The 14293-nt window shown below is 36.0% G+C and overlaps 1 protein-coding gene across 1 annotated transcript; it reads left to right on the top strand.

Annotated features, from left to right (window-relative positions):
- The first annotated feature begins 1820 nt into the window (after nucleotides 1-1820).
- On the top strand, nucleotides 1821-9708 carry LOC136808760 (uncharacterized). The gene is made up of 8 exons (XM_067065297.1): nucleotides 1821-2727; nucleotides 4810-5528; nucleotides 6157-6327; nucleotides 6926-7093; nucleotides 7813-8169; nucleotides 8351-8723; nucleotides 8928-9063; nucleotides 9289-9708. The coding sequence occupies exons 1-8, from the start codon at nucleotides 2228-2230 to the stop codon at nucleotides 9706-9708; spliced, it is 2844 nt and encodes a 947-aa protein (XP_066921398.1). The 5' UTR covers nucleotides 1821-2227.
- Nucleotides 9709-14293: the final 4585 nt, after the last annotated feature.

The following is a 14293-nucleotide window of genomic DNA, read 5'->3' as shown; positions in this document are numbered from 1 at the left end:
GAAGTATTATAGTCACGAGCCAACAATGACAGAATATAACTAGCGTTTTTCATTAATCTTGATCATTTTAAAATCTAATCTAAAATGTGTGTGTTCTGTTGAAAGTTCTTCAGGTCCCCCCCCTTTTTTATTTGATCCCCCCCTAGATTCCCATCCCCCCTAGTTTTTTCGGCAGATCTCGGTACCCCCCCCCCCTACAAAGGCCCTCCAGAAAGTTGGCATCCCCCCCTATTAAAAAGGGGGCGGGGTGCAAACTATGACCAGAATATGATTCTTCAATGGGAATCAAAACTATAAAGTGCACTTACAAACATCAATTTGTCAGATCTAACAAAATTAATAACCGCACTGTCATCATTGACAATAAAACAAACAATTTTCTGTCAAGAGCCTTGTAAACATTCCAACAACTTCCATCGAAATGATCTATCACAGCTCAGTCTACCATTTTTAGCGCGGTCCGAGGATTGAGCCGAGAACGCTCCGCGAACTCCTGCGCGGGTGACAAACTTCAATCTGCCAATCATTTTCTCAAGCGAAGAGTATGCGAAGCGATTCTAGCTTTACGATAGTGCCGTGGGTCATCAATGGATAGTATTCAATTATCATTATCCCTTTATTTTCATTCCTAGAACTTTTGCAAAAAAAAGGAAAAATAGAAAAGTTGTATTTTTTACTGCTCTATTCACATACCTTAAAGGAAGAAATTTTGGCGGGAATTTAATTTGGCGGATGGCCAAAAAAGTTTTTTCAGAGGGAATTTAATTTGGCGGATGGACGAAAAAACTACTTTGGCGGGAATTTAATTTGGCGGTCGCTTAAAAATTTAACCTTAAAATTGCGTCAAAACAGCAAAAAAAATTGCAAAAACACATTAAAAGATATCATATTTTCAAAATGTTTAATTTGGCGGGAATTTAATTTGACGGATGGCAGAAAAAAGAAATTTTCGCGGGAACTTAATTTGGCGGATTTCAGTCAAATCCGCCAAATCCGCCAAATTTTCTTTCCGCCAAAATTTCTTCCTTTAAGGTACTGAATTTGAAAGATCTTCTATGTGGCGTTTTTTTGCAAACTTCAAAAAACTGATTTTTGTCCTGCCTTTGCGGGACTTTGGCTTAAGTGCTTGAGTGCAGCATAGGGTACAAAGTCCAAATATGCGTTTCCCGTAATTTTTGTATGAACAGTTAGGTCTATACTGTAAAGAAGCTTTTTCCTTGAAAAAAAGTGAAGTCGCTGCATTGGAGTGAGAAAATTCAAATGAAAAAAGATTAGGCATAGGTATAGGGTACTAAAATACCAAAAAGGTGGTATCTAGACTAAAATGTGAGAATTTTTTTAGTAAATTGCTACTAAAATTAGTGATTATTATCATTTTTAGACAAAATTTGTCCTGAAAAGATCAAAATTTGGGGGTCTCTGTCTCTAAATGTCTCTTAAAATTTTAAGTACATGGGTACGGTAACTTGGTCTATATTGACACCCCTCCTCTAATTCCGACACCCCTCCTCTAATTCCGACACCCCTCCTCTAATTCCGACACCCTTTTTAAAAGAACTGAAATTTATAGAAAGGTTTAAACTGTTTTTCTTTGCTTAGTGGTCAGAGAGGAATAATCCTTTTTCAATCAGTGATTCAAGCTTTCATATTATTCTCTTTTCTAAAGAAGGGTGTCAGAATTAGTCGATATTAGACCAACTTACGGTACCACTTCTCTGAAATCAGGTGGTTGTGTGTAAAAAATTCTCTAAAACCCTTTTAGTATTAGTATATTCAAATGTCTTAGATTTTAGTACCAATCCCCCAACCCTGAACACGTATATAAAGTAACACTCTGGAAGCTTTTTGTCCAATAGACCTTTTTTCAAAGAGGCCACCATGTAGAATAATTATGTAGTCCAGCAGAAAAACAATGATAAAACCATGCATAATTATTACAATATGCATAATACAGTACACTATCATTGTTTCTATGGCTGGACTAAATAATTATTCAACAGGACGTCCTCTTTGAAAAAAGGTCTATTTTTTTGTTTCCTTGAGTTGAAGACTTCCTGTTTTGGAAGCTTTCTTTTTAGTTTATAGTTTTCTCACAACCTAACTTCTAACTTATAGAGTTTAAAAGACCATGTAGTTCTTCCTGGCTCCTTGGGAGTTAAGCTCTGATGGAAAATTAAGTTTTGGCAACTTTTTATCCCTCTTTTAGATGTAATACAATATAATTTGAATGGAGCCCAAACTAAAGTGGAAACGTGTTGCCTTTTGTTATTGTGGATGCATTCCAACCAACCCACACATACACTGTCCATGTCCAGGATGCGAGGACAGAGCTGTCAGTATACGAACAGAATTAAGACATAGGAAGCAATATGCTGAGTTCAGTCTCAGCTCTGAACCATGTGTCTCCGGAGACGAATCACCAAACCAATCATGTGAAGATGAATCAAACCAATCAACTCGAGATCAACCAGACCAATCAAGTCAAGATGAATCAGACCAATCAAGTCAAGATGAATCAGACCAATCAAGTCAAGATGAATCAGACCTATCAATTCAAGATGAATCAGACCTATCAATTCAAGATCAATCAGACCAATCAAGTCAAGATGGAGATCCTCAAGAGCTTGAAAATCCTGTAACTCATAACGAGTTTGAACAACAACAGCTAGAAGAAGATGGACATCAACAGGATGAGCAAAGAATTGATGTAGACAATGCATTTGACAAGTAAGTTTCCAGAAAGTAGGTAAAATTCTAATGGTTCTTTTCAGTGAAATGTGTATAATCAGTGAAATGTGTATAAGAGCATACAGTAAAATGGAGGTTAATGCGGCTCTTTGTCCTTATGCACCTATAAACCCTTACCTTACCACTTTTGAGGTGACTGGTAATGAAAATACAAGAAAAATTCTTCTCAACAACAGTATCAAGTGTAGGAAGGCTCTTGTGAAAAAAAATGTAAGATACCTTTGCATGAAGCGATGAAGTAACGTTGATATACCTTAAGTGGATAAATTTGGCGGGGATTTAATTTGGCGAATTACCGAATCTGGAAATTTTGGCGGGGATTAAATTTGGCAAATTTGGCGAATTTTGCCAAAATTCGCCAAATTAAATCCTCGCCAAAATTTCCAGATTCGGTAATTCGCCAAATTAAATCCCCGCCAAATTTAACAAAAAGGGAATTATGTGAAAAATCACAACTTTTTAGCATATTTTTGAGTAATTTTCACCCATTTCAATGTGACAAAAGTTCCAATTCGCCAAATTAAATCCCCGCTAAATTTTATCCACTTAAGGTAGTTAAGTTATTTGAATGCTAAAAAAAAGTTTTCACTCCACTCCAGAGAGTCAGGAAAATGTTTGCTAAAATTTCCAAAATTCCGTAAAAAAATACTTGTAATTCCAATACCGACTTTTTTGGTTATTTTTCCTCATTTTGACTTTAATTTTTCATCAAATTTGATTTTTCATGTATGAATTCCGAAAAAGGGGGATAAAAATTTTATAATACCGAAATTCCAAAGCAATAATTCATTGATTTCTGATACCGAAACAATTTCAGCATTTCAAAATACCAAAAGAATTTTGCCCGATTCCGGAAATTCTGAATAAAAAAGAGTCGATTTCCATAATTCTGAAATACTGTATGCCCTCTACTCTGGAGTTCTAGTGGGAATTTGTTTGGTTGTGTTTAGTTGTAGCCTAAAAATGCTGCGTGTGAAGAAGAAATGTTTCTTGTAAATTCAAAACCAGTCCCTTAAAAGGCTGACTGCATCGCTAAGGGTTGATAGGTGTAGTAAAGCAATCAATTTCAACAAAATTGATAATTGAGTACAATGTTTGAGATTCATGATTCTGGGGTGTTCCTAAAAGGTAGGGTTCCCCAATCGGGCTACTTATTAGGGTACCCCTTTCTACCCTAAATTTTACAAACTGATGCTTGAGCTCATGATAAAATGATACAAAAACCTTTGATTGATCATTTACAAAAATCAGATTTAAGATTGCTATAAAACTTTAGTCGCAATAGTCATTTTCCCAAAGGTACTGAAATCTACTATTTTTTTATCATGGTCAGGCGCCATGTTGTCTTCCTTCTTCTGTTACTTGAAAAAAATACAGACCAGAATAAAATTTCTGAAAAACACAGAACAATGTTCTGTTCTGTAAAATTAAGGATGTCGCGAAATAGTATGTCCTTTTATTTTATTTATTATTATTATAATTATTTTATTTTTATTAAGTCTTTGATATTTGATATTAAAAGCTGTCAGTTTACAATTTGATTACGTCACAAAGCTTTATTTCGTACATCATTGTGCCGTAGTGTAGTGGTAGCCGACCTTGGCTTCTGTGCATGCGGCCAGGGTTCGATTCCCACTCACGGCAGTTCACTTGGCAAGTGAACGTTCCTTTGCCCGGGTCAACCCATGCCATGTGAGGGGAATTGGGTAGTCAGTTCAAGGTGCTGACGGGAGCTCATTAGTAAGCATCTATAGTTGCGAGAATAGGCCTCTAAAGCCTCCTGCAACTCAACCAAATAGAAATAGAAATATGACCACAGGTAATATCTTTGAATATTTTTTGCATCATGCAATATTAATTGAAATATGTTTCAGATTGATAACCCTTGGCTTAGCAGATGACTTTCCTCCACAAATTTTCGGTTATTTAATTCTGGTCTGTAAATTAAATGGCTACCCCAATAAGTAGCCCAATTGGGGCTACCTTACCTTTTAGGAATACCAATGATTCTTCTTGATTATTTGGTTTAATCTTATTCAGACCATTCATTTCATCTTTTAGGGAAGAGTTTGTCTTGTCACATTTGATTAGAACCTTGTCCTTGGCCTCTGAGATGAATGCATCCACAAATCAAACAAACGAATTACTAAGCTATGTTGGTGAGCTGATAAAACTAGAATCTGTGGACGTGAAAAGGGAATGGCCAACAAGTTCTGCCAGTGCATCGTCAGTTTTGAAACAACTTGGTCTGCTGTCTGCTCCCACACACCACAAGATATGTTTCAGCAAAGATCATCCTCAATACTGGTATGCATGTGATGACAAAACATCCTGCCCTGATTGTGACAGGCTTCCTGAGATCGACCGATATTATTTGTCTTTGGGGGACAAAATGAAAAAGTGGTTTTCTTCAGTTTCAATGTCATCATTATTACTGGGACATTGGAAATACCGGGAACAATGGCTAGGCAAAAGAGGACCAACTTGGCCAATGAGTGAGATTTGGCATGGCTCAAAATTCAAAGATCTACAATGGTTTTGGGATCCTGAAGCTACCTGGCCACTGCCCCATAAGTGTCGAGAATGTCGCAGATATAATGATTTGGTATCTTTGGCCATTCCAAATGATCAAACACGTTTTGAATTCACTTGCAAACACTGCAACAATAAAGAGTTTATTGATGTAAATTTTGTTCAAGGTGACCCAAGGAATATTGGTCTAATTGGACATTGGGATGGCTGGCAACCTAAATTTGGAAGGGGAATCTCGTATGGTTCTGGTAAGTCAACATCAATTTGAAAAGCCAATTTTTTTTAGATCTGGAAACTCAATTGAATTATATTATCTAATATCTTTCAGTTTGTAAAGGCTGATTTTGAAAGGCTGTTTTGTGCTTTTAAGGAATGTCAACAGGTGTTATTTTCATTGCCAAGGGTTACTAAGAATAAGCCAATTAATTTTGCTTTGCTTGGCCAAAAATTTCTTAATTTGATATGCAATACCATGTGCAGAATTTTAGGGCTAAAGAACTATAATCTTTTTCATGTTTATTTGTCTCCACAATTATCCAGTATCAATCTTTCCGTGATCTTTACGATGTCTTTTTTTTCTAAATTCATTTTTTGCTTATTTTTTTGTTGAGCAAAAGAAAGTAGCTTTTTTTCATTTTCTGTTCAGGTCACAAATACAACTACAAAATTTTATGCATTCTGGATTAGGATATAATAAAAATCACAAAGATCGACAAGCCAAAAGACATTGTTTAAGGTCTACAGTAGCACTTATTTGAGGAAAGAAATTGCATGGATTAATTTTGGCCTAAATTAATTTAATTAACTTAAACCTCAAGGGTAATTAACTAATTGATATGAATCACAAGAGATTGATTGATTTTCTGTTTCTTTTAGGCTCAATCGAACTTACCGTTGCCAATATGGAAAAAGAGAAGCGCTGTCTTGACGAAAATGTTTTTGTTTCCAGTTTTGTACCAGAACACAAGTTGCCAAATAAACAGCCTAGTGCACTCGATCCGTTCCTTGATCCTCTTGTTACTGAACTTGAAGAACTGTTCATTAATGGTAGGTAACTTTGCTAAGATAACAGCGAGGATCACTACTTAAATCTCAGATATCATGACATTTTGTGACATAATGATATGTCAGAAAATCTCCAAAATGTTTTTAACATAACATTTGAGATGTTTTCTAGCTGTTCTAGTACACTTATACTAAAATTAGAGATTTTTATTATTTCATGAATTTTATTGGTTATTTTTTTGTACTTTTTCAAAAAATCAAACTTTTCTCCTTTGAAGAAATCTAAAATGTGGTAGAGGCTCTTTTCAAAAACCTTTTAGTCCTTATATGTCTGAGATCTTAGTACTTGCCCACCTGATTGTAAGATGTTTTGATATTCAAAAGAGCTGTAAGTTACTTGCATCATTTGCCATTGTGTATCGAGGTGTAATATAAACTTTTTTTTTTGAAAAGTATTATTACTGCAATATTAGGTAAATAATGAATTTCTTAGTGAAAACATAAATTCTTTGAGTATGTTGGAAATAGGTTTGGCTACTGACACCCAAAGTTTTCATCTGATACATAAAAAGATGGATAGATTTAATATTGAAATCTCATTGAATACAGTTACTCTTATTAAACTTCTCAATTTTCACAGGCATCGAAGTAGATTATCCAATTGATGTGCCAGAGTCTCCATTGAAAAAGGGGAAGTGTAGAATTAGATGCATTCTTATCTGTTGGACTGGAGACTACCCAGCACAATGCCAGATCGGAAAATTTTCTAAGAAGGGTACCTTTGGTTGTAGAACAGATAAATGCAAAGGTATGTACCAACTTGCTTGTTGTGGCGATGATTATCACATTTAGCCTTGTGCTAGTTTTCTTATTGACGTTACGTGAAGACCAATAGCTTTTTTTTTAGTTTACTAACATGGGAAGTTTCCAAATCTTCAATTTGTATGGAATGAGCCTATTTCCAGCCCAAATTTCAAGTCACCTTTTACTTTATAAATGGCGAACTTTAAGTCTGAGAAACTGGATTTCAATGCTTCTATCAAATTGGGAAATTGGAAAAATTGGGTCGCTTGTTAGGTTTCAGCTATCTTAACCTACACTATGTAAATACACTACGTTTAGCCTCAAATTCGCTTGTCAGGCCTTGTGACCCCATTACAGGCCTTTTAGAACACCTCCCATCCACTCATTTTTGCTATGTCACAATAAACTTTTCAATTTTCAAATTTTCTTATGCTAACGTCAGCACTTATTAATAACTTCTGAGAAATAAAGACAGTATCAAAAATAGTATGTTGTTTTGTTGTTGAGATATGAATAAGTTGCTGGAAAATGAGATTCTTTCAGATTCTTTGTTGATTAGGCATTTTTTTATAAATTCTTTGAAACATTCATGGTTAACAGGCTAAAAGCGGAACTAAATTAGTTACTGATAAAGTGATATCAAGAAATATAGGACTCCTGAAACCTATTTTGCTTTCACGGAAACAACTGTACGAGATGATTTTTTTTCCTTATTTTTTGCAGGCGAGTCAGTATCAGGCAGCACAACCAAATACTACCTCAATAATCGCCATCACTTTACCAGTCCGTGGAACAAGAGGGAAATGAATGACGAATACGATGTGATGGAAGAAATCGAATTTTCAGAATCGTATGCCAGAAAGAAACAACGCGCAAAAGAAACTGGGTATACTGGTATGACTCTATTGGCAAGCCTTTATGATGTATATAGTTTTAATCCATTCACCGATATGGTTCGTGATGTAATGCACTGTGTTCTTTTGAATTGTTGTAAAAAACTCTTCACCAGATATTTCAAAAACCCGGAATTCGATATGGCAAAGTTGCAAGAAAATGTAGATAACTTTCCATTCACCTCAGGTAATTAACATATTTTGCTCTTTTGACATTATTTGAGTTAACCGAGTTTTGATAAAGCCATTACTAAAGCTAACTTTCAAATTTAAGTCTTTTTAATTTTTAATTTTTGTTTTTATTGTATTTGTCAAATTTAGATGACCATTTCTAAGATGTTTTCTAAATTAATAAATTTCGATTCTAGGTATGTTGGATGGTCACTGTCCCAAGAAGCTCGCCAAGTACAACTCATGGACGGCTGAAGAGTGGCAGAAGTTTACCTTCCCTATGGCTGAAGTTGTTTTTATCGATCTAGTTTCTGACGATGAGCTTCACCTTGTCTGGCTGACTGCCAGAATGGTCGAACTTCTCTTCCACCGTCGAGATGCTTTAAGTGAGGAGGAAGTACAGCATCTCGAAAATATATGTTGGCGGCGACTCATACTACTGGAAGAGCAAGTTGACCCCAAACAATGTGTGATCACCGCACACAATTCCATTCATATTGCAGAGGATATATTGAAGTTTGGGCCCAGTGATAACTTTTGGTGTTTTCAAAATGAAAGAGCTGTAAAAAGGTAGTTTGATAACTTTATTAAATTTGATTATCGAGTAAGGTTAAAATATTTTCTCTTCACTTATTTTACTAACGTTCATAAAGGCGCAAACTTGGGCGAAAAGTGTTTTTAACGTTTATAGCAACTTAAACTAAAGATGGTTTAACTGTAACTAACTTTAACTGTTCGAGTTAAAGAGATTCCATTGTATTACGACATCTATAGGTACAAGGATCTTCCAACAAATTTCAAGAACATTGAATGCACATTTTCAAAGGCCGAACTCCGAAGAGAGCTGTTGATGACGCTGAAACCCAAAGGTCAAAAGTTCGCTTTCAAACTCATCGATGAAGTAAATATGGTATGAAATGTTTTTGTTATGAGTGACCACTTTTCCTTTAAAGCTGTTTAAAGACAAATTTTCGAACATGAAATTATGTGAAATTTTTTTTGCAAATTCCCATCACAAAGAATCCATTTACCCAATCGTTTCTGAGGTTTACAACAACGATTAAAGCATGTCTTATTATAGGAATTTTAGGAAAACTGTATAAGAAGTGCATTGATATTGTTTCTTTCTATTTAGATCTCTAGCAGTCTTGATGGAGCAAAGGCAATAGCTTGGAATACAAGGCTAGCTGGTAGAAGCGTTTCAGATTTGGTTGTATTTATCGGAGCATCGTCCTTGGATACCGTACATTTATCTGATGACATGCTTAGGAGACGTGTTGAAGCAGATGGCCTTGGACCTGGTGATATATATCAATCATTTCGATCGTGCTACTTTGCAGGTTCCAGGAAACATGTTAAGTCAGGCAGTTGTTTGTTATTTAATGACGGATCAATTGGTATGGTTAAAGAACTGATTTTTGTGAAACATTCTACTGGCTGTTCGAAATATATTCGTTTGGAAAAATTCGAACGAGACAACGATGGATTATTGATTCAAGGTTTCCAAATATTTCTCACGATGCAACAGTGTTCATTGGATCTCTGCTCGATGTAATACGCGAAGTCATAATGTATCCCTACGACGATGACCAATTTATCTGTATAGATGTCAATCGGGGTCATTTCAATTTCGGTTTTCCAGTTTTGCCTTAAGTTTTTATACGTCTTATGTAAACAAGATGATGCTCTCGTTTTATTGGCTTAAGGTTTTACGTATAACAAATCAGAATAATTATTTGAGCATATCAATTTAAAAAATTTCAGAGAATCAGACACATATCTTTCACTAAGACTAAGCCTTAAGGCTAAATTGATTGTTGGTCTTACGGACCAGCACTTAAAGCACAAAATAAAATTTGCCGAATTTCGGGAAGATTGCTTCAAAGCTAATTTTCGCAATACAAGACCTATACATACATTCATGTGCAAAAGTTGCAAAAAAAACGTCGATTAAAATGTTCTGATTGGTTGAAAATTGCACATATAGACTTTTTTTTTCAAAGTTTTATAAGTATGAGGTGATCTTTGCGTGTCTCACCTAATCATTTTCAATAGCCAATATTTTAATATTTTATTATTTTTTTATTAATTTTTGGTAGCTTTTCAATTTTTTCAGAATTATTTTGTTCTATTCTATTATTCATTTTTTTGTCCATACCGATCCAAATTTTTTCGTGTTTTGCTATCACTAACTTCTATTTACCGTGTGATAACGAAACATTTTCATGTGGACACTTTCAATAGACGATATCGGCTTTCCGAAATTCTCCCCGAATGATTACCCATGATGCATTGCGCCAAAAAAATTCACGGACAAAATTGACTTACTGAATTTTTTTGCGCAATGCATCATGGGTAATCATTCGGGGAGAATTTCGTTAAGCCGATATCGTCTATTGTTTGAAATTTATGTGAAATTCCTGCTCAATTTTCCATTTCATTTTCTATATACTGATCCATCCACCCATGCAGTTTTTTCCTAACACGGTAATTTTGTTGCAATTTTATTTTATTGCGATACTTATAGCACGGTTATTTTTCTCGACTTGCCGACCCTCTTTATAATTGAAACCTGCTTTATACGATATGTACAACAAAGTCAAACTGAAACTAATATCTTGGAAAGGAACTGTCCCAGTTTTATGGACAATACTCGTATACTTTTTGAAAGGGGTAATGGTTTCCGGTTGAAACCCATCTGTCGCTGAACTCTTTTATTTCCCTAGGGGTTTTGCGAAGCTCGTTTTCGACTCTAAGAAAGAGATTAAGCAAAATATAAAAACCAAGTGGTTCTTCTTGTTTGATGAAATTTTCCTAATTCTTAGGTGAGAAGTGCTTTTCGTATACGAATTCAAACTCCACAATAAAAATAACCACATTAAACCACAGCTTACCTGACGATGTGAAAAACCAGAATTCAAACTAATAATTTAATTAGGTCGGCTGCGATATAAGACGTATGATGATCTAGTTTGCACTTTTCAATTAGCATATTGTATCTCAATATCAAATCAAAACTTTCCATTTGTATTGAGACAGTTTAAACCTCTGCCCGGCTCGGACTCATATTTTCCTTCACAGCGCGTTTTCTCTTAATCCGCGCCCTCGGTCGGAAGCCGGTGAGTTTTAACCAATGTTCGTACATTGGTTTCTGGATTGGACCTTTCTTTTCATTCCAGATGAGCCGGTGCAATATACTAATGTTGTGTATCATGTATCATGCGCCTACTAAAATGAGTACGTTAACCATGTGATGTTAATGTAACGCTCTAGATCAACATTTTCAAAACAAAGTAATCCGAACATAAATTGTAATGTACTACTTAAAAAAAATTATTCATCGTTCTGCATGGTTCCAATCTTGTAGAACATGAGAGAAAGCACGATTTCATGTTAGCATATTGTATCTCATTGTCGAATCAAAACTTTCCATTTGTATTGAGACAGTTTAAACCTCTGTCTGGCTCGGACTCATTTTTTCCTTCACAGCGCGTTTTCTCTCTAATCCGCGCCCTCGGTCGGAAGCCGGTGAGTTTTAACCAATGTTCGTACATTGGTTTCTGGATTGGACCTTTCTTTTCATTCCAGATGAGCCAGTGCAATATGCTAATGTTGTGCTAGATTTTCACAACCCTGTTTAAACTTAAAACCAATATTGTGATTCTCAACAAACTACATGGTTGGGAAATCAAAGATTTACGACTTGAGTTCTAAATAAAGTTTGTGGTTGCACATTACACTACCCTGGTTTATCTTACATTCGTGACCTTGTTATTTATTTGTTTGTTTATGGTCGTGATTAAAGCTTTTCACAACCTTGTTTTCCTCGAATTCTCCATCCTGTATGTCTGGAAGTAGCTATCAGAATTTACAGATTAACACGACCCTGTTAATTTTGAATTCAACGCCTTGTAAAAATTTGCTTAAAACCTATATAGCGTTTCGGCTGAACCACAAGGCTGTTACGCTTTTCCTTTTCGCTGAAACACCCTAGCTATTCCATGTCTACCTTGAGAAACGATAGAATGCCAATGTCAAATTTGACGTCTTGAAATCTGAAACCTTGATTCCCAGCCTTAATGGGCACAGCCGAGATTTCCGGATGCGGAAGTTCAATTTCACTACCTTGTATTTTTTATTTTTTTCCTGTGTTATCAATCATAAATCGATACTATCGATTTGATCTATAGCAATTGATACTAATCAAGCCTCAAATAATTTTGAAAAGCGATAAGCTATCAATTATAGATTCTAATCGATATCTAATCCATCGATTAATATTGATTAGTTATCGACAGTCATGGATTACATGGGGGAAACAGAAACATTCCCATCACAGAATGACAATTTCAGGTGTGAGAAAAAGATTTGAAGTGTGAAAAAATATTGATTAAAGTTTTGATCTGATCCAACCGCACACCCACCCATAGCATTGTAGCATCAAACACGACCCTGGACACCTGTCCAAATTTCATCGCTAAATATTGAATAGATCAAACGCTATAGAAAGTTTTGTCTAAGAAAGGGGTCATTTTCGACCCCCCGAAAATTCTCAAATTTTTCAACTTCAGGGGCATCTGACCCGGTCAAGGAACCTGATTTTTTGGTTAGATTTTCGATTTTCATTGTCCCTAAGGGTTGTACTTATCACCTGTAAAATTTCAGCCATGAGGCTCATGACCTAAATTTAGGCCCTTTTTTGACCTCTTTTTTGGGCATCTGATCAGGTCAAGAAACCGGATTTTTTGGTTAGATTTTCGATTTTCATTGTCCTTAAGGGTTGTACTAATCACCTGTAAAATTTTAGCCATGAGGCTCATGACCTAAATTTAAGCCCTTTTTTGACCTCTTTTTTGGGCTCGTGGAGATCAAAGAGACCGCTAGTGTTCGATCTGACAAAACTTTTTTGACAGTTTTCGATACGGCGAACACGTTGAGGATGGTTAAAATTCTGAGGCTTATGACCTAATAAAAAGGCCGACAGCTCTCGAACTATAATATATATACATTTACAAACAAAACAACACCAAACATACACATGCATGAGAATAGAATAGCTCATTTTATAGAAAATAAGGATACTATGTTTGTAGTCGTTTCATTTCCAGCGTCAGAAAGACAAAAGCAGTCCAGCAGCCACATTTCTCAGCCTCCCTAGTCCTTCTTCATCTAGACATAATCTAGAAAAAATATGTATAAAGCCATCAACTGTCAACTGATCTGATCAAGGATTTCAGATTTCGCATTGTTTACATCCCCAGCCTTGGAATACTTTCTCTTTCAGTCTTTTTTACTATTTTCCAGGCTGTACATCAAATCTACAGACCAGATTTACAAAAATCCGAAAAATCGTAATCCGATTGCCCGAAAAATCCGGCACTGTAAACCGGCGATTTTTTCGATTGGTTTGTAAATTACGATTGACTTCTGAACCGACCCGAACATGTCTTAAACTGACTAATTGACTTTAAAATTGACCTAGTCGACTTTTGAACTGGCCAACTTTTTAAAACTGACCCAATCGCGTCTTAAACTAACCCAATCGCGTCTTAAACTGACTCAATCGATCTTTAAACTGATCACCTTTAAAACCGACCCGATCACCTTTTAAACCGACCCGGTCACCTTTTAAACCGACTCGATCACCTCTTAAACCGACCCAATCACCTTTCAAACCGACCCGATCGTCTTTTAAACCGACCCAATCACTATGTAAACCGACCAAATCACCTTTCAAACCGACCCAATCAGTTACAAACCCCCGACCGTTATCTAAACTGGATGTTTTTGACACGGATACCGCTCCATATTTACAGCATTTTGTGAGTGAGTGAGCTCGCAGCTCGGCTGTACTTGTCTTCGCAACATATTGCCCACACTCAAGCTGCCAGAGTCCAAAGGTCGAAAAATATCAAGATTCTTGATATTTTCTCTTCTAAAGTACCAGGGCCCTAAACGATTCCTCCAATTATACGGTACTGGCCTCTTTAAGTCGCAGAATCGTTTATCGGCCCTGGCTCGCGAGGGTGTATTACGATAGTCGTCCGTGTATGTATGTGGCGAGATATTTTTTGGGGCGAAATAATGGCGTATGGGCGTTTTATTCGGGCGTACTGTGTCCGTGATCAAAATATGATCAC

The sequence above is a fragment of the Clytia hemisphaerica genome, unplaced genomic scaffold (genome assembly GCF_902728285.1).
Source record: "Clytia hemisphaerica strain Z4C2 unplaced genomic scaffold, Clytia hemisphaerica genome assembly, whole genome shotgun sequence".
Lineage (NCBI taxonomy): Eukaryota > Metazoa > Cnidaria > Hydrozoa > Leptothecata > Clytiidae > Clytia > Clytia hemisphaerica.
The sequence above is the reverse complement of the archived record's forward strand: the minus strand, read 5'-3'. Positions and strand labels throughout refer to the sequence as shown.